This window comes from Rhinolophus hipposideros (assembly GCF_964194185.1).
Source record: "Rhinolophus hipposideros genome assembly, chromosome: 14".
Lineage (NCBI taxonomy): Eukaryota > Metazoa > Chordata > Mammalia > Chiroptera > Rhinolophidae > Rhinolophus > Rhinolophus hipposideros.
The window spans coordinates 60,751,596-60,772,457 of NC_138060.1; the positions used below are offsets into that span (position 1 = coordinate 60,751,596).

The window sequence follows — 20,862 nt, forward strand, 5'->3', positions numbered from 1 at the left end:
TGGAATTGTCCCTGAGTCATCGCTTTGGGCAGAGGCCATGGGAAGAAAAGTATGACAAGAAAGGAGGCAGCCCTCAGCCCAGGCCTAAACCAGGGAGGCCTGGGGAAGTGGGGCTAAAGGGTGGGTGCAAAATGGCCACGGCAGGGGCTGCTGACAGGCTTGAGTCCTGGAGCTGGCCTTCCCCAGTAGCATGGGCACCACTGCCGGTGTCCTGACTGGCTGTCTTGCTGCTGAGGGCCTGGCTGCACTGTGCCAGCCAGCAGGCCCACAGCTGTACATCTGAGGCGGCCTTTGGGGAGTCACGGGTGGGGGGGGCTGACAAGCAGGGCGGGCCTTGCTCTCTCCAGCCCCGGGGGCGGGCTCAGACTAAGTTTCACTTCCCGCCACTGCTGCCAGCAGCAAGAACCAGTCAGTGTGCACCCGAGTCATTGCTGCTTGCCTGCCTGACGCTTGGTAAGTGAGGACCCCCAAGGGCCTGGGCAGGGTGGGAAGGCCATGGGTTCCACCCACCTCAGGTTCCTCTCCCGACTCAGCGGGCACAGGAGGCGGGGGTGGGGGGGGGGTGGGGGGGGTGGTGGACGGACGGACTGGACGACAAACCCCGGACAGTTGAATGTGCTGATCGCACTAAAGAAGCCATCCCACCCTCTCTGGCGTCCTGCCTTGAAAATGGGTCCTGGAGCTCACGACAGTGCCTGCTTCCCCTCCTTTCCCCTCCCCTCCCCTCCTTCAATCTTACCACTGGAGCACTCACACCCACTCCCCACCCTGTGCTCCTCCCCAGGCTCAGCGGTAAGTACCCACCATGGCCTCGCAAGCCCTGCCCCAGGGGCCCATGCAGACCCTCATCTTCTTGGACTTGGAGGCCACTGGACTTCCCTTCTCCCAGCCCAAGATCACGGAGCTGTGCCTGCTGGCTGTCCACAGATGTGCCCTGGAGAGCCCTCCCAGCCCTCAGGGGCCTCCTGCCACGGTGCCCCCACCACCCCGAGTGGTGGACAAGCTCTCCCTCTGTGTGGCCCCAGGGAAGGCCTGTAGCCCCGCAGCCAGTGAGATCACAGGCCTGAGCACAGCTGTGCTGGCAGCGCACGGGCGTCGACACTTTGACGCAGACCTGGTCAAGCTGCTCCAAGCCTTCCTGCAGCGCCAGCCACAGCCCTGGTGCCTCGTGGCACACAACGGTGACCGCTACGACTTCCCCCTGCTGCAGGCGGAGTTGGCCATGCTAGGCCTCTCCAGGGCTCTGGACGACGTCTTCTGTGTGGACAGCATCGCTGCCCTGAAGGCCTTGGAGCAGACTGGCAGCACCCCCGAGCATGGCCCGAGGAGGAGCTACAGCCTGGGCAGCATCTACACACGCCTGTTCGGGCAGGTCCCGCTGGACTCGCACACGGCCGAGGGTGACGTCCTCGCCCTGCTCAGCATCTGTCAGTGGAGGCCGCAGGCCCTGCTGCAGTGGGTGGACGCTCATGCCAGGCCCTTCAGCACCGTCAAGCCAATGTACGGGGTCACAGCTTTTACTAGAACCAACTCAAGGCCACCTGCTGCCACAGCCACTACCCTTCTGGCCAGAGGCGGAGAGTCCAGTCCCAACCTCGGGGGGAGCAGGAGGCCCAAGGTCCTACCTCCCGCGAAGGGCCCTGAAGCCTCACCCAGGGAGGGCCTGCTGGCCCCACTGGGCCTGCTGGCCTTCCTCAGCGTGGCAATAGCCACACTGTACGGGCTGTCCCTGGCCCCACCTGGGCAATAGGACAAGAAAGAACGTCTGATGAATAAAGACCCGCACAGCACTGTGGTCCCTCGCCTCTACCTTCCCGGGCAGCTTGGCAGCCGCCTACACCTCTGCCTGCACCTCGGCCGGGGAGGGGGCACTGAGGGCGGTGCGGTCTTTGTCCCTCACCCTCCCCAGCAGGACGGTCAGACGTCTGAGCCCAATACAAGCAGGGAAAACAGGGAAATCCAAGGGCTGGATGGAAATGGTACCTGGCCTTCTACCCAATGCCTGCAGCCAAAGCTCTGAAGAAAGGGGGCAGCAGCTCCAAATGTCCGCATTTATTATAAACAAGGGTGCAGACCCTGACTCTCAGAAATATATCAACAGGCACAAAGCTGAGACAGATGGTGAGACAGAAACAGGGACAGGGAACCCCGAGGTATTCATGTCCGGGCCCACGGCCACCCAAGGCCCCTCCACTTTGGTCCCTTTGCTCCAGACAGTCCATTGGCCCAGGTGTCCCCACTGCCAGGACAAACTGTAACCGGGGGCACAGGACCTGGATATTCTGTGGGGCTGGTGTGGGGGAAGCAGGGGCCACAGAGGTCAGGGGGGTCCCTCTCCTCCGGGACCCAGGGGTTTCAGCCTCACAGAAACGATCACATTTTGAAACAGAAAAGAGGCCAAATGTTTGGCTAAAAGTAAAACAAAAACACTGCAGGAAGGACACCTGAGTGTGTAGGTAGGTGGACAAGGCCACCCTGCCCACCGCTGGCGGGGGCTGGGGCCAGCCAGGTAGCCAGCACCGTGGGTGGAAGTGGCCCTCCAGGTGGTCCCAGGGAAGCTGCGGAACAGTCCAGGCAGAAGGCTGTCAGGGTGGGTGGGGCTCTGCCTTAGGTGTTTGGGTACCAGGAGGCTGCCCCCCTCCACTGGCCATGGCACAGGCTCCAGGGAGCTATGGGGTCAAAACCCAACTTAGCCAGGTCCCAAACCTCACCCACTTGCCTGAATCACAGCTCTGGTTCTTCGAAGGGAAGCACACAGCCCGGGGACAAGCTGTGGCCTCGAGCAGTGGCCAGCCATTCCACTGAGACCAGAACGTGCGTGCATCCTTCCCAGAAAAAAGCTGTGCGGTCCTAATGTGACAAGCCCCACATGGTCCCCCTGGGGTGGTCTGGAAAAGAACTCCCACCTCATGCTTTGAATTTTGCTTGAGATTTCAAGGAAGAGTAATTTCAAGTGAGGAAGAGAAAAAGGTACGGTCCCAGTAACTGGTACGGACTGTCCCACCTGGCAGCACCACCAGAAGCCTTATGTACAAACAGGACACACACACATCCTGCATGGGAGAAAAAGGCTGTGCCCACGTCCCCATTCACACGCACATACACACACAGAGTATCAAGTGGCAGCCAGAGAAGCAGGGCCGTTCTCAGTGGGCGGCCCTCGGCGGCTCCATATAGGCTGGGTTGTAAGGAGGCTGGCTGGCAGAGTAGGGCATGGCTGCACCTCCTGAAAACAGAGAGGACACCGGTTGGCTGGGGGTACAGTGGGGTCTTTGGGGTTAGGCAGAGTCAGAGTTGGCAGTGGTACTCACCAGACAATGTCTCGTGGTAGGCTGGCGGGCCCATGGGCTGGGCCGGGTAGGGTGGTGGGTACTGTGCCGGGTAGGGTGCTGCCGCCAGCCCTGGCTGGGGGGGCATGGGGTGGTAGCCCTGGTATGACGGCCCAGGGTAGCTGGGCGGCACACTTGGAGGCTGAGGGTAAGGGGCGTGCACCACGGTGGTGGACGTGGTGGTGGTCACGACCGCTGTAAAGACAATCCCCGTCAGGACCCTCAGGCTTGCCCTTCCCCCTAGTTAGCCGAATCAGGGTCCCGGTCAGCTCCCCTTGCCCCCCTGGGATCTGTGCACAAGGGCCCACTGGGCATGCTCACGGCGTGGTCGGCGGCACATCTTGTACAAACAGCAGCAGGAGCAGGTGAAGCAGACGATGATGGTGACAACGAAGAGCACAAAGATGGTCAGGCCAATGGCCACAGTCGCCCCGAACCTGCCGGAGAGCCGGGCATGACCAAGGCCCCCATGCCCAGGACCGGCAGGCCACAGCCCACCCCCCCGGGGGCACCCCTCTCACTGAAGGAGGTCGGGCAACAGATACAGCCACTTCCGGTGTGTAGTTTGAACCTGTTTCAGTCTCATTTCCTCATGCAGAAAACGGGTTGTGAGACTAGGTAAAGCAGCCCACCTGGGCTCTGCCCCCTGGCCCCCACCCTCAGGAGTATGGGAGGGCATTTTCTGTGCCTCCCACCATACACACATCCATCCCCCAACTGTCAGCAGATGGTCACCGAGCACACGCCACAAGCCAGGCACTGTGGTCTGAGCCAAAAACTCAGCGACGGGTGAGACAGACCAACCTGTGGCCTCTGGGAGCCCACAGGCCACTGTAGGAGGCAGATGCTGGAGGTAAAACGACTCAGGAAGCACATGGGACGAAGATGGGGAGAAGTTCCGGGACAGCAGAGACCAGTGTGGCCAGAACAGCGAGGACAGGAATGCAGCAACGGCAGCCTCTGTGCTGGCCAGCTCGCAGCCCCGGGCAGGGCTGTCCCCGAGGTGACCTGAGCCTGCTGGGTGCGATCAGCAGGCCCACTATTCACATGCACCTCCATCTGGGCTTCACAGGGTGGGTAAACTAAGAGCCACATGGATGACATAGAGGGGCTGGAGGTGCCTTGACTTCTGGAAAAGGAGGCCACGCTGCTTGACCCAGGCCCCTCAGCAAGGAGGACGATGGTGGAGGGCCTGCTCTTTGAGAAAGCAGGCCCTGGGCCAGAAGTTCACCCAAACTGACTTTCAAGGGCAGAAAGAACCTGTGCTATGCTCCCCTGTTCCCAGAGGCCAAGCTCTGTTCTAATAAAAGGCAAATGCTTAGCAACTGCACCAAGCCCGTTAAAACCTGGAAAGAGCCTGGTGAGCTGTCGGGTATCTGCCTCCTGAGGCCCAGGGCAGGGCTGTGGGGGCTTCCACCTCATGCCCAGACAGGCAGCACCCCCTCAGCAGGGCCCTGCGCCACAGCCTAGGGACAGAAGGAGGACAGACTCTTCACACTCCAGACTCAAAAATACCCAGCAGCATTTGCAAAGCAGGAGCCACTGGCTGCTGTGCGGCCCAGAACAGGCCCCAAGACAGGACTGTCAGTCAGCTCCTCCCTGACCCTCTGCTGACCCAGGGAATGGAGACATGCATCCATTCAGAGACGGTCAATGAGAGTGCCATCATCTTCAATTTCTCCCACTCTCCCTTTCTCTCCCTCACTTTCACTCTGCCACACACACACACACACACACACACACACACACACACACACACACACAGAGGGGGACCCAAGCTCACCCCATGTTAGCCTCCACTTTCACTCAGAGTACTGCACCCCCGACTTCCCTCTTTCCATCGTGGGCCACTCACTTTCAATCTCCTCCCCTTTCAGAGAAAAGGAAAGCAAACCTCCTAGGCCCTCCCCTATCGTGACGTCAGTGGCAGGAAGGACAGACAGGGGACCCTCTTAAAGACACAGCACACCAGGTGCCCCAACTGTTCCCAGCTGTGTGCTGAGTAGGGAAGGGCCAGGAGTGGGGAGGGAGGCAGGCGCTCAGGTGTCTTCCCAGGACAATGCCACCACGGGGTGAGGGGTGAGAGAGACACCCAGACTCAGTGTGCCTGAATCACTCCTGCTCAGCCCCTGCTCAGCCTGTTCCAGCCACCCTCCTTGACGGGCACCTTCAGCTACCTAGGCCTCCCAGCAGGACCTTGGGGCCCCCTCTGCCACCCTGCCGGGTCTGCTCATGTGACTCCCCACTCAAAAGCCTACTCTGGCTCCTGTAGCTCTTGGGATCACTCAGGAATTCGCTTTATAATTTGTTACATTGTGTGTGTGTGTGTGTGTGTGTGTGTGTGTGAGTGTGTGTTTGTACTTTCCTGTACATTTATTAAAGTTGACAAGGAAAACAAAATCTATTTGTCTCACTTACAATAAGGCAAATTTTTAATCCTTCATTAAAAGTCTAAATACAGTAACACTCCTGTGTGGTCTAGGACTCCCACTTTCCCTCTGTACTCCAGCCACACCACCCTCCCTTCAGCTTCGGAAAGCACCAGGCTGTGTCCTGCCTCGGGGCCTTTGCACTTGCAGTCCCTCCTGCCTGGTCTACCTTTGCTTCCTCCCATCCCCATATCAAGTTTTGTTCAGCCTGCAGCTCAAAACATCACTTCCTCAGGGACACATTCCCTGACCATGCAGATGAAATCAGGCTTCTTGATGTATGCTCTTGCAGAATCAAATTCCTGTCTACCTCAGTTTATAAACACGCACGCCTTCGTGCGAGCATTTGGTTAACTTGCAGCTAGCCTCCCGCTTGTGGGTTCGTGGAGGCACAGACTGTACCTGCTTTGGGCCATCACTGCATCTCCAGCACCTGGCATACAGTAGGTGCTCAGTAAGTCTCTGACAAATGAAGAAATTCACTCAGGGCCCCCGTGGGAGCACTAAGGAGGACTGCCAGGCATGACGCTCCAAGGAAGCACAATATTTCAGGGGTGGTCGCAGAGTGTGGCAGGGGCCCATGGCCACAACAGGTCATGAGACTAATAAAACCATACCTCTGAGAGGAACGGGGCTTCCCAAGGCTGGCGCTACCTCCCAGATCAAGGAGTCTAAAGGCCAATTCAGAAGGCAGAATTGGGCGGCCCCCAGCAGGCTGAAGACTCCCAACGTTCAGATTGTGAAAGCGCTGTCTCTGGAGCTTGGACACTAACTCTCACCATTATGTTGACAAGGCAATAGACCGGCCATGACACAGCACGCGGGAGAGCCAGCACAGGTTCACCGCGCCCACACCTCACCTAACGGACCTCCGGACCTCCGGGCCTTTCCCCTGCACTGTCACGGTGGGGGCGGGGCAGAAGATCAACATGGCTGTCTGGGGCCCACAGCCAGAGGTCCTATCACTCAGGTGCCTAAAAACATACCAATCTTGCCCAATCATCCTGTGAGGGGCAAGGATCTGGGAAGGGACAATGAAATCAGAATCCAAAGAATCATGACAAGGGAGCAAGGCAGCTCTGGGAAGGGAACAAGCAGAGAATGCACACAGCCACTAACTGTTCAACAGAGCAGGATGGGCCTCATCTGCCAGAGTTGGCGTGGGGGTGGAGGGCTGCAGAAGACCTAGGCCAGCGCCAAGCGCACAGGTAACACGGCTTCCCTTCGGGAAGTACGGTGCCCGTGTCAAGGACCCCACCATCCCGGCTGCACCAGGCAGATGTGGGCTCATCAAGATCCCTGCGCTCTGACCTGCTGCCTTGTTCTTGGGGAACCCAAGGAGTCACCCAGAGGGAGACCCAAGGGCAAGGATCCAAGAGTGAGGAGGAGGAGGCAGTTGGTGGCAGAGAGTGAGGGTGGAGCTGGCACAGGTCCCTGGAGCTCCCAGCTGAGGCCCAGGCAGCAGGGGCTGGACCCCACCAAGAAGCCAACACTACAGTAGACAAACAACAGTGCCCTTGGCACAGGGGGCAGCACACAGATGCTCACCCAAGAGGACATCTCCTTGGGGCTCGGACAGGCAGCCACCTGAGGGCATTCACAGAAGTGTCATTGACAACCCTGTCCCTCTACCCAACTAGCACCGGCTCCCCAAGCCCTAAACCTTTATAAGGTGGGCGCTGTGGGAACCACTGGGGCTCTGCTCAAAAAGCAGAGATGGGCGGGGGGCAAATAGGAGGGGACCACTACTTCAGTCATCTGTACTTCCCAGTGGGTGGGCAAGACAGCATGAATGGGTGGCGTGGGGGGCAAAGCAGGGCAGGGAGGCTGTAGGGCACACCCACAAGGCTCCATGGTGCGCAAACCATGGTGTGCAGTCAGGCTGGCCAGGCCTGCTTCTGGGAGCACACCTTGGGGAGGGAGAGGTGACCCAGTCACCTCCCTGCCACCACAGCCCCAGGAAGCCACTTCTCCTCCTGTGCCCCCTCTGGCTGTCCCCTCTCTCCACTTTCCCAGCTTAAGTCCCCACCATTGCAAAAGCAGCCTTCTTCAACCTGATTCCTCCTCCAACTCCTGTCTTACTGCTCATTCGTTCACGGCCAAGTCTCCACGGAGCTGTGTACACTCACCTCACTGCACACGCTCCCCACTCACTCTTCAATCTGCTCTACTGGACAGCTCCTGCCAAGGGCGCCACGGCCTCCATGGTGTGGAATCCACATTTCTCAATACAGTCTAGGCCGCCTTCCTGTCTCCTCCCCCTCAGGTCCCTGCCGCCAGCCCTCAATGGTTGTTGACCCTCAGATTCAGTCCTCAAAACATTCATCCCACCCAAACCAAGCCCTTCACCCCAAACCGACTCTCCACCCTAAATCCTCATGCTGGGCACGACCTCTGACCCTGTCACTGCAGCAGAGACCAGGGCACCCCCAACCCCTTGCCACTCCCTCAGCTCCCTTCCTAACAGACAGCTACTGAATGCCTGGCCTCCAGCTCACCTGGCCTCACCACGCACAGTCTGCCTCTAGCCTCCAGCACATGGGACCAAGAAGCCATGGCTGCCTCCCGTGGCTGCCTGCCTGCTCTCCTCATCCTCCACGGAACAGCTAGAGAGGTCTTCTTCCTAAAACACCATTCAGACCCCAGCAGTGCCCAGAACCCTCCGTGGTGTTAACTGTCATCAGGACAAGGCCCACGCCTGGGCGGCCTACAGGCCCACACTGGCTAGATGTCAGGCTCCCCTGAGACCATCTGAAAGCCCACAGTTCTGGACATGGAGGGAGGGGTGCTTCAAAAGCTCAGTCTCCATCAGCTGAGGAGGCAGGATCAGCCCCAGGCTGGGAGGGATCACAGGCTGCACTTCCTGCCCTCCCGCACTCTCAGGAGTCCAGCCTCAATTTCCCTGCAGCCAGTGAGGCCCCACACCCGCCCAGGCCCACAGGGCAGGATGGGGCAGGGCAAGAACCAGACAGCCACACAGGCCCAGAGCCCAAAGTCTCTTCCCCCAAAGGATCAACCAGGCCTGGGCGGATCTTCTCCTGAGAGGGGCTTCTACACCCACCAGGGCAGGGACAGACAACATGGGGAACAGACTCCACCGGGAAAATACACACGAGTGGCTGCACAGCCATTCCATCCACATGAGCTGTGAAGTCATGAGACCTGTTATGGTGGCAACAAGACAGGGAAGGAACCTGGCGAAGGAGACTGGAGTTTGGGAGAATGGGTTGTTCCTTGGCCCCGACAGGAGGGCCCTGACACGGTAACCACGGCCCACAAACCGGACACAGGTAGGTACTGGGCATCATGAGTTGTCTGAATAGCTTTGCCCCACAATTGTCACCCTATCACCATGCACCCGGCATTGCCACAGCCCCTCTCACTGCCACCATTACTCCCTCCCCTTGTACCCACCATCAGCATCCCCATCACACCTCGCTGCCACCATCGCCCCCCCCCCACCATCTTACCACAACTGCTTCCCATCACCACACACTGCCTGTCACCCATCACCAGCAGCCTATCCCCACAACCACCCGCTCAGCACTAGGGCCCCCATCACCTCATCCCTGCCCCCATCGCCCCATGCCTGTCACTCCCTCGACTCTCCTACAGCCATCAGTCACCCGTGCCTACCCCCTCACTTAGGTCAATATAAACCCCCACCCTTGGGGGGGGTTTCACATGTCAACCCCCCACCACAGTCACCCCCATTGCCAACACCCCAGCACAATGATAAGGACACAAATTCCAAACATAAGGATCAAGGGTCTTGGTGGTCAGATATGGTAACCACTTCCCTGCCATTCCAGTCCCCACAGCCATCACCCGAGCCCACCTGAGCCCCCTTGTCACCTCTGCCAGGAAGATGCACCCAGCCTGCAGGTTTTATTTACCCTGACATGGGGTCGCTGTCTATGTCAGAGCGGAACTTCAGCGACTCGGCCAGCTCCCGCACATGGTCTGCGTTCTCCCTGATACTGTCCAAACTGCAAAGAGGAAACCTCACAATTAGCACAAGGCCCACCCAGTGTACCAGGAGCAAACAAACATTACACGAGTGCACACACAGGACACGTACAAGCGCCAACCCGCCACTGGGTCATTGAGGCAGCCGTGGTGGCCCCGGAGCATAGATATCACACCACCCTGGATCTCAGGCTACAATGCCACACATTCTTCTCAAGTGCACATGGGACAAAACCAGCACAGACCACATGTGAGGCCACAAAAAGAGTCTGATGAGATTTGAAAAGACAGCTGTCCTCCTAAGTATGTTGTTCTCCAATCACAAAGGGTGAAGTCAGAAATCAGGAACAGAAGACTAAAAAGCCACCAAGTTAGAAAAACAAAAAAGGAATGCTGAAAATAACTCATGCTTTGGGAAACTACTAGTTAACATGGCACAAAAAAGAAACAACAACAACAAGAAAAACCCTGTGGGTTTAAAGAAATCCTAAAGGAAATTAAGAAATATGTAAAACGGAATGATAATGAAAGTACTACAGGTCAAGTTCGTAAAACACAGCTAATGTAGTTCTTAGAGGGAAATTTGTATTTTTAATAGTGAGATGGGGAAAAAGTAATAGGGCAAACCCAAAATGTAATATAAAAAAGGAATTAATCAACGTAAGTACAAAAATAAGAGAAAAATGGCCACAGAAAATAAGAGATTAACAACACCAAAGCGGCTAGACCTCTGGCAAGACTAATCAGGAAAAGGAGAAATGATACAAAAAGAAAAAAATACAGAATAAAAAAGGGGAAATAACTATAGGAACCACAGAGATTTTTTAAAAAATGATAACCTTGTTTGGATTCTGACTTGAACAAACTACCCATGAAGAAATTTTTGAAACAAGTGAAGTCAACTAAAGACAGACAAGTATTAAAAGCTATTACTGAATTACTGTTAATTGTGCCATATGTTATTGATAACAGTGGGTTAATTTCTTTTTAAAGGACTCATTTGTACTAATATAAACTAACATTTAAGGAGAAATGTTTATGAGGTCTGGGATTTGTTTTTAAATAATCCAGAAGAAAAGAAAAAGTGGCAGGAGGTATGTGGAACTGTGTCAGAGTGTTGGTAACCATGGAAGTGGGTGATGGATATACAGAGTTATTCTCTCTGCTTTTGTAGTTATTTGAAAATTTTGTAGTTATTTGAAAGTTAAATGTAAAAATAAATAACATTTCAAAGGCTTAGGAACAACTACACCCTAATAAGTATGAAGGACAACCCACAAAGCTGAGGAGAAAATATTTTTAGAAATCAGTGTGAAGGAGGAAGCATTTGAAATCTTGCTCCCCAGCATACGAGGTCTGACAATTAAGTTCGCGAACTTGTTGCAATGATGTTGCTAACCTTTTTTGATATCAGAGGGATCATTCATTATGAATTTGTACCAAATGGACAAACAGTTAACCAAGTTTACTATTTGGAAGTGCTGAAAACGCTGCATGGAGAAGTTAGACAACCTGAACTTTTCACCAACAATTCATGGCTCTTACATCACAACAATGCACCAGCTCACACAGCACTGTCTGTGAGGGAGTTTTTAGCCAATAAATAAATAACTGTATTTATAAATTGTAAAATAATTGTATTTATATAAAAATAAATTACACCCTTCCTATTCACCTGATCTGGGCCCCCTATGCTTCTTTCTTTACCTGAACATAAAGGAAATATTGAAAGGAAGATATTTGATGACATTCAGGAAATCAAGGGTAATACGATGACAGCTCTGATGGCCATTCCAGAAAGAGTTCCAAAATTGCTTTGAAGGGCAGACTAGGTGCTGGTGTCGGTGCATAGCTTCACAAGGGGAGTAGTTTGAAGGTGACCATAGTGATATTCAGCAATGAGGTAGGTAGCATTTTTTTCTAGGATGAGTTCGCGAACTTAATTGTCCGACCTCGTATGTCGTCAGTTTGGCTCAAATAAACTCTCATACAAATTCTCTTTGGAAAAAGAAAATCAGTGTGCAGGCTTGGCGGGCAATGACACAGGGCAGAGTACCAGGCTGGGATCCAGTGGTGGGATCCAGTGGTGGAAGGCTGGGAAGAAAGATCCGTGGACATGAGCCGGCCTCTGAGGCCCTTTTTCTCCTGGGGACATTAGCCAATTTCAAGGGGTAGCTGAGAGGCTAAGGAGAACTTCTTTTTTTTTTTTTTTTAACGTTTATTTATTTTAAGTGTGTTTTTCCAGGACCCATCAGCTCCAAGTTAAGTAGTTGTTTCAATCTAGTTGTGGAGGGCGCAGCTCACAGTGGCTCTGATGACTACCACTCACTTGGGCTGGGACCTAAAAAGCTGCATCCCAAGAGGAAGGGAGAAAATTGGCACACAACATGACTAGTTTTGAAGAAAATCCTAAAGGTCTCTGGATACAGAGTCAATTTATAAAAATTATATCTCTGTATGTCAATAAATAATTAGATAACAAAAACTTTAAACTGTGCTATTTACAGTACCATCAAAAAAATCAAAAACTTAGGGAAAAATACCATGAAAGATATACAAGGCTTTAACATAGAAAACTATAACACATAATTAAGAGAAAATGAAAGAAAACCTAAATACATGGACAGATATGCTGTGTTGATGAATTTGAAAACTCAATATAGTAAAATATCAATTCTACAACGATAGCCTATAAAGTCAATGCAATCTAAGCTGATTTTAGAATCACCTTGACAAGCTGATTCTAAAATTTACATGCAAAATAAAAGGCCAAAAATAACTAAAACAATACTGAAAAATATCAAACCTTATTATAAAGCTATAGTAATTATGAGTCTTTTAGCTCAAGGAGAAACAAATTGGCAATGTTAACATAATAGAGAGCCTAAAGACATATCCATCCATGTGTGGACACTCAATTTATAACAAAGCTGGCACGACAGAGTGATAGAAAAAAGATCGTTTTCTCAATAAATGGTGTTGGGTCAACTGGGTATTCATATTAAAAAATAAAATTTGATCTCTACTTACATCTACTACTAGCCACATACTTAAAAGAAATGCATACCCATGTACACCAAAACGTAAGTACAAGAATGCTCAGAGCAGCAGTTTGTAACAGCCAAAAAAATGGATATGCTCCAGATTTCCATCAACATTAGAATGGATAAATTATGGTATAAAACTAAATACCACACACCAAGGGAAACGAACAAACACCACACTATGGTGCTTCACATGAAACTCACATGTGAAGAGAAGGAAACCAGATACAGAATAGGCAAATACATATGATTTTATTTGTATGCCTCTACATGTCTATGTAACAGGTGTAGCAGGTCAATGGATACCATTAGGGTTACCAGAGGAGATGTTAATTGGGAAGGAACATGAGAGGGCTTCTGGGGCTCTATGATGTCCTATTTCTGGATAAGTGGTGATTACATGGATGTGTCTACTTTGTGATAATTCACTAAACTGTACACTTCAGATTTGTGTAATTTTATTTATTTATAATATGAAAGACAGACTCTTAACGGTGGACACTGAAGCAGAAGATGTAGTATATGTCTAATTGGAGTTCCAGAAGAAAAAAAGGAAAGGAAGGGTAACATTTAAATAAGTAATGGCAAAGAATTTTCTAGAACTGATGAGACACTAAACCAGATTTAATAAGCTCAACAAATCCACAGCAACATAGACAAAAAGATATCCATACCTAGATACATCATAAGATGACTGAAGAATACCAAAGGCAAGAAAAAAAATCTTAAAAAGCTGACAGAAGGAATAAAGGATTTCTTGTAAATGAGGGACAACTGACTATAGAGCTGATGCCTTAACAGAAATAATGAAAGCCAGAAGACAATAGGTTAAGAGAAACTAACCATTAACTTAAGTTCTGCTCAGATGAAATATTCTTCAAAAAGGAGATCAATGTAATGTACCCCATTAACAGAATAAAAATAGAAAAATCATACAATCAACACTACAGATGCAGGAAAAATATTTGACGAAATTCAGGAACTCTTCATCATAACAACTACAAGCAAACTAGCAATAGAAGAGCACGTCCTCAAGCTGATAAAGGACACCTATGAAAAAGCTACAGCTAACATGGTATCTAATAGTGAATCTTTTCTCCCTAAAACTGAAAACAACACAAGGATGTCTGCTCTCACTACTTCTACTTAACATTGTACTGGAGATTCTAGCCAGTGCAATAAAGCAAGAAAAAGGAATAAAGGTATATAGGTTGGAAAAGAAGTAAACGGTAGAAGAGAAAAAAAATGTAATAAAAACCAAAACAATACAGTAAGTGAAAAAGAAAGAAGTACAGGAGAGACAAATAAAAAGCACAAAATAAGATGGCAAATATAATCCCAGAATACCAACAATTACATTACTTTTAAATGGAATAAACGTTCCTATTTTTTAAAAACTTACCAGTCTGGATTAAAAAAACAAAACAAAAGACACTTGTAAAATATAAGGATACCAAAAGGTTGAAAGTAAAAGGGTGGATTATGATCCATCAGGAACACTCAGGTGTAGCTGTAGAATGGTGCCACCATTCCCAAGAGTACTTTGGCAGTCCTTAGGAACTATGTGCATTTCTCTGACCTGGGAATTTGCTCCCACATATACTTCCAAGAAATCCTCACATGGCTCTGCAGAAGGTAGGAGCAAGTCCTACAAGGATGCCCATGCAGTTATCTGTGATAGCAACAGTTTTAGACTCACACCACAGAGAATGACACAGTAGTGATGGGCACACGCCAGATGTACACAAAACAACACGGGTGGGTTTTAGAAACACTGTACTGAGTGTAAACAGGAAGGGGGTTCATTGTACCACAAAACAAAATGGACTTTGCAAGAACAGAAACAATCACAAGGATATGGCAGACTGGTTGCCTACAGGGTGACAGAGGAAACGAAACTATCATGGGAGATTAAAATAAATACATTAAGATGATGGGGGCCTGGTCTTGTCCCGACAATGATGATCACCTGGCATGAGCTGAGGCGGACGACCACCTCAACCCCCTATACCTGTGGCCAAACACAAAAGAAACAAAGAATGTGGCAAAGGGAGAGCTATGCAGGGGCCCGGATCCTTGGCTTCCGTCCATGAAATAGTCTACACCCAAGGTGCAGTGCAAATCCATGGGCCACACCAGGACACAGGCATGGCACCCGATGGAGCATATGCCCATGCACTGTGCCCTTCAGGGCCCATGAGATGGTACCTGTACAAATCACATACAACATTCCCCCCAGGGGCATGTACATACTGCGGGGTACACTCATGCCAAAGTGTGTACTGGGTCCAAGTACACACCCAGGGCTGAGCCACAGGACCCGCTGAGACCACAAACCCCCGAGAAACCTGCTCAGGCCAAGGCTAGGGGAGCTAGAGCCCCCCAGGCAAAGGGAGAGAGGGGACTAAGTGAAGAGGGTCTGGGAAATCCAGCCCAGAACAGAGACTCCCCGACCCAATGCTCCGCCACCATCCTGAGAGGTCTGAAGGGCTGAGGGGAAGGGCTATTTCCCTTCCACACACACTCCCGCTGGGGCAGGCTCCAGTCACCCACCCTGTGACCACCGATGCACCCACCTGCTTTCAAAATCAGCACACCCTTCCTGGTTCCACACAAATTTCTTCAGCACGTCAGAGCAGCAGTACTGGTTATAACAGGTGCCACAGCAGAAATCAGGACAGGACTTGGGGAAGAGGTTGTATCCACTGGGAGCTAGACACACTTCATCCTGGGCTGGAGAATAGAAACAGGTCTTCACCTGTGGCCCCATGCTGAAGCCTCACACCAGGACTCAGCCATGTCCAAGACAACACAGCTCTTTCCCCAGCACAGCCAGCAGGCACAAGCGTGCTGGGCCATTGCTGAGCCACCCGAGTCACTGACCACCTCTGGCTCCTACCCCAACCATCCTTGCCTCCTCCCCCCCGGGCCACAACAGATGTACCTAACTGGGCTCTCTCTGTCCCCACGAGTCCGCTTGCCTTCTGAAGGGAGAGTGAACTTGCTGAAGTGTGAGTCTGACTGGGCCACTTCCTCCTCTCACACCATCCCTGGTTCACATTGCCTCAGCATCAAGTCCAAGTCCACAAAGTAGGATCCGGACTGCAAAGGCTCACCCCAACTTTTCAGTCCTATCCACATTCTGCCCGTATTCTTTGTGTCTCCCACCCCCACCGTCAAATCTACTCCAGGCCACCCTCTCCAGAAGCCACCCAAGCTCAGCAGTCACACAGCTGAACAGTAACACCCCCAAGCAGCTGCTGGGGACCAGGCACTGGACAGGCCAATTTGCAATCGCTCTTCTCTCTCCCCACCACTCAGCCACGGCAGCCTCAGCCCCTGCTGGACAGGACAGTGTCAGGGGCCCAGCCGTCACAGACCACACCCACTTAGGCTGCTTCCTGACCACTTCACCATCGCCCACTGTCACACCCACCACACAAGTGTCCGTGCAGCACTTAGTCCTGCACTGGGCCTGCAGCAGGTGCCTAGGAAATGTCTGGGCTCTCAGGAACCAGGGCTCCAAGGCAATGGCACCATTTCAATCCCCAGAACCATCACAAGGCTTTCAGCCACAGAATTTGAATCTAAGGACAGCCCCACAGGCTGGTAAGGATAGAGCGTCAGTACACAAGGTCATGCTTAGGGGCCTGGCTAACAAGTGTGGAAGATGACCCAGGGCTTTGGGTGACCACAAGGTTTCCAAACTTCCAGGAAGATGCTACAGCCATATGTTCCCAAGCTACCTTAGCAGAGATTTAGCAGAAGGATGGGAAGTCCAGGACTCTGCCTGGACCCCAAATGGAATCAGCCAGTCCAACAAGGCCCAGTTGACTATGGTGGACTGGGGATAGGTCTGATGATAAAACTTGTCATGTGGTTGTCACCTGGAAACAGCCCTGGGACTCTAGAGACCCAGCCCAGTCAGTGTATTACGTACCCTGGGGCCATCAGCAGAGCGAGGCCTACTGAGTAACCTCCTCGAGAAGAGATAACAGGAATAGGGTGGGGTGTGTGGGAGGGGTACTTTGTTCTTAGCAGCTCCAGGCAGAACACTACTCCCAGCAAAGCTGTGGGGCAGAGGGTGGGACCACCAACAGGCCCAGCCTAGCCAGCTGTCCACCTGACAGCAGATCTGCTCAGCATGGCCCAAGCTGCTAAGAGGCAGAGATGACCCACCACCACCTCTAGCAAGGTTTTTACAGCATTAGAGACACAGCCCAGCCCAAGCGTCTAAGCTGGGGCTGAACACAAACACCAGTGACTCTGTTTGGGCCCAGAGCCCAATGTTCTTTGACCCCCAGAGACTCTGGACAAGGCTCTCCAGACCTCACTGGACAACAGACCAGGGCTCTGCCTCTTCTTTCCCACCCCAGGTCCTCCAGATTCCTCACAGCCCCCAGGAAATAAGGTCCTTCCCCTCCAGGAAGCCACCCATCCAGAAGGACCTTTGGCTTCCTGTGGCTGGAGGGGAGGGTGCTGTTTCAATTTCTAGCCCTAAAAGGCCCCCAGTCTGGCCTTCTTCCCGTCTGTGAATCATTAGTGTACAGCCAACCAATCAACACATACAGTTAGTTGTGTCTCCTCCAACCGGAGTCCCACCTCAGCTGCCTCCAGGAACACAAGGGCCTGGGAGGCGGCGGGTGGGGGCAAGGGGGCTTCCAGCCAGTAAACAGAGGCCAATGTGAGACCTCTGAGGGAGGGGCCAGGCTCCCAGATGCCACCACGCAGGGCTAAGGCCAGGCAGGGAATCCTACTCTAGCTTCTGAGGAGTCAATGCCTTGAAACATCCACCAGAAGGAGGACAGACCCCACCCCGTCACCCCCCTAACCCTCACCCCCCCCACACACACACACACACAATCCCAGGACAGAACAATGGTGGCAGCTGCCTGGGGTCTGGGCAGTGTCAGTACAGGCAGGGAGGGGTGCTGGGAGGAGAAGAGGTCAGTCCTGGGGGTTTGCTGACTGCCTCGGATTTATTAGGGGTGGGACTGCCAGGGTGGGGGCACAGTGGGGATGGTAATGCCTGGGCTCGATTCAGGTCCGGAGCAGACGTGGCTGGCCCCGTCCCTGGCCGGGACAAACTCCCCCACCCCCAAAGGCTCACCACCCGGAGGCGGCAGCAGCAGCAGCAGGAGCAGCAACAGGATCCGGGCCGTGGGGGCCAGCGCGGCCATGGCTGGGCAGACAGACGGATGGACAAACGGACCGAAGCACCAGGGTCGTGGTGCAGCCGCAGCTCCAGCGACCCGCGCGGCCACCCGCTTCTACGCCACGCCCCGGCGGGTTCCGGGAACCCCGCCCAGGAGGAAGAGGAGGAAGGAGGGCGAGGCAGGGGAGGGGGTGCGGACGCCCTCCCAGCGCCCGGGCCCGGCACGTCCGGCGTCCGCACGAGATCTCGGGACGGCCCAAGTTGCCTTCTGCTCTCCGGAGACTTCCCGGCCCCAACGCCCAGTGGGCGGAGGGGGTCTCGACGGGAACCTGCACCAACACTGGAGCGCCTGCTGTGTGCGCCGGAGACCGACTTGCCCCTCCCCGGGCCTGGGGCTCCTCCAGTGCCCAAGGAATCCTCCCTCTCCAAGAGCTACCCGAGGACCAGGTGACGTGTTGCGACAGTGCCCACAGCACACCTGGGCACGCAGTCAGCGCCCAACAAATGTTGGTTCCCTTCCGGAAGTCTAATCCGGAGGCCTCCAGGGACCCCAGCTCTGAGCACACAACATCGCCTCTCCCCTGGGGTGAGGCCTCTATTGCTGTAGTCACCAACCCCCCAGACCAAGCAGCCCGGGACCTGGGCAAGCCTGGCTCAAGTGGCTTGGTCTCAGGGATAGAAACTAGCAGCTCCCAGGCACTCACTGGGCACCTCGGGGTTCAGGGGAGTGCCTGCTGGCACACATCCTTGCCTGCCCCCAGCACGTGCTGTTCACAAGACAGTGAAATGGAGCAATGGCTGACAGTGGTCCTGTCCTGCACTGTGGGGCACACAGTGGAGCACTGCCTTACTCTGGGCTGCTGTAACAAAACACCACAGACTCCGTAGTTTATAAACACATTTATTTCGCACAGTTCTGCAGACTAGGAAATCCAAGACCATGGTGCCAGCGGATTATGTATCTGATGAGTCACCTTCCTGGTTCTAGATGGCCATCTTTTCCCTCTGTTCTCACAGGGCTGACAGGCCAAGGAACCTACCTCTCCAGGGCCTCTTTTATAAGGAGAGGAAGGAATCCCATTCTTCAGGGCTCCACCCTTCCATCTAAGCCCACCTCCAGATGTGGTCACCCTGGGGGTTAGGATTTCAACACACGAATCTGGGAAGGGCGGGAACATTCAGTATATGGCTTTTTTTTTGGCAAGCATTTCTTTGCCCAGGATCTCTGACCTGCGCCCACCCTGCACCTGACACATTCAGTACATTATACTTCAGGCAGCAAAAACAAAATGTCACACTAACTGGGCACCCAAGCAATGTGTACACGCTGCGTACAACCACATGTTCTCACCTGAGAGCAGAGGTATGCTGTGACAGGTTTGATATCGTGGGCTTTTAGCACAAGTTGGCCTGTTGTTTTGGCCATTTTTGGCCTGTTGTTTTCTTTCTTTAATAGCACACGGGTGGGAGCAGAGGTATGAGGATCCAGGTAGGATGAGGGCCCCTCCCTGACACAACTCAGCCGCATCCTGCCCGGCTGCCTCTACCCCCTCACCTCAGTTGAAAAAGGGAATAAAGGAGCCCCTTCAGCCCACGGACCACTTTCCCCAGAGAACTGCCAGAAATCACTCCCCCAGGGGATGGGCTGCCTCAGCCCCCAGTCCTCTGTGTGCCCCCCTCTCAGGCTGAACTGTAGCTGTTTGCGCATCCATCTCCCCAGGAACCCTGTCATCTTAGCCCCAGTGCCCATCCTGTCCCTGTCCTGAGCTGTCTTCTACTTTCCCCTTCAGGTCCACCCTTCACCTACCCTGGGGCTCCCGCTTCTTGGGCTGCTCCTTGGGTTTAGCCAATAGAAGGCAGCCGAAGGAGGTAGGAGGGCGGGAAAGGAGGGCATGGGTGGGGTGTGCCTTCCCAGTTCTTTCTCCAAAGCTTCTGCAGGCAGTCAGACACACCCCCACCCACCCTGCACGCGCACCCACAACCACACCTATCACCTGGGTCTTTTTTAGGGACATATGCTGAGAAATTGGGACTTTATCTTGAGGGCCTGTAAGAATGACTGACTTGAGAGATCCCTCTGGTGGACAGATGATAGGATCTGAAACTGGAGGTTGGGGGCCAGTAGGGAGTTGGGGGTGGAGTCTCACCAGGATCCAGCAACCCTTCCCCACCTGTCCCTGGGGGCCTAGGAATGGAAAGGGCTCCTACTCCTCCGTGCTGCACCAAGCCTAGGTGGTCCCCTGAACCTAACCTATAGCTCTGTAAACAGTCCCTTTATTGAACTCTCTTCAAATACCCAGCTTGATAAGAATGACTGTTTTCAGCCAGGACCTTTACGTACAGCTGGGGCCAAGCTGTAGACAGAAATTCTGCATAGGGCTTGTAGGCAGGAACAACACCCAATGATGAGCAGAAAGCGCAGTGCCCGACGGGGTGTAGATGGCAGGGCCTGGATGCAGCTCACCAGCCCAGGACTGACCCGCCGGGCCAGGAGTGGTGAGTGCTAAAGTACAGCACTGTCGGGCCCTTGCCGTTCCTCTCTACCCAGTACCTGAGCCTCAGAAGACAGAAATGCCAGACATGTTCCCGAGGCCAACCAACCGGACACCCCCTCTCTGGAGTTTGCTGGAGCTGGTGACCAGCAGCAGGACAACAGGCACTCCGCTTTGGCTGCAGCCGGGCAGCAGCATGCGGTTTGTGGTCCTATGGTGAGGGCTGTGTCCCCTGCTTGCCCTGCAGTGGCGGCAGTGGCTGCTCACCAAGCCAAAGCAGAACTTGATTTGGGCTGGAGATGAAGTTAATGTGGCCTCTACGTCTTACCCTCCAGCCCCTTTGGTGACTCTGGGAGCTACACAAGTTCTTTTTCATAAATTCCATTTGTGATTAGGGTAGGCAGAGTCACTTTCCTCCAACTGATTGTCACCAGGAAGGGCAGC

At 53.3% G+C, this 20,862-nt stretch overlaps 2 protein-coding genes across 3 annotated transcripts; one reads left to right on the forward strand and one right to left on the reverse strand.

The window, feature by feature from the left end:
• Positions 1-26: 26 nt before the first annotated feature.
• TREX1 (three prime repair exonuclease 1) lies at positions 27-1,789 on the forward strand. The gene is made up of 2 exons (XM_081072131.1): positions 27-453; positions 785-1,789. The coding sequence occupies exon 2, from the start codon at positions 806-808 to the stop codon at positions 1,748-1,750; it is 945 nt and encodes a 314-aa protein (XP_080928257.1). The 5' UTR covers positions 27-453; positions 785-805; the 3' UTR covers positions 1,751-1,789.
• Positions 1,790-2,037: 248 nt separating this feature from the next.
• Positions 2,038-18,311, reverse strand: SHISA5 (shisa family member 5). 2 transcript variants are annotated; one of them, XM_081072132.1, is made up of 6 exons: positions 17,882-18,311; positions 15,348-15,504; positions 9,655-9,747; positions 3,651-3,766; positions 3,312-3,524; positions 2,038-3,226 (listed from the first exon to the last, which is right to left on the reverse strand). In XM_081072132.1, exons 1-6 carry the CDS (start codon positions 17,949-17,951, stop codon positions 3,147-3,149), a joined length of 729 nt encoding a protein of 242 aa, XP_080928258.1. In that variant the 5' UTR covers positions 17,952-18,311; the 3' UTR covers positions 2,038-3,146. The 2 variants fall into 2 exon arrangements, with proteins under 2 accessions (XP_080928258.1, XP_080928259.1); XM_081072133.1 differs by lacking the exons at positions 9,655-9,747; positions 15,348-15,504; positions 17,882-18,311 and adding an exon at positions 5,113-5,230.
• Between the last annotated feature and the right edge of the window lie 2,551 nt (positions 18,312-20,862).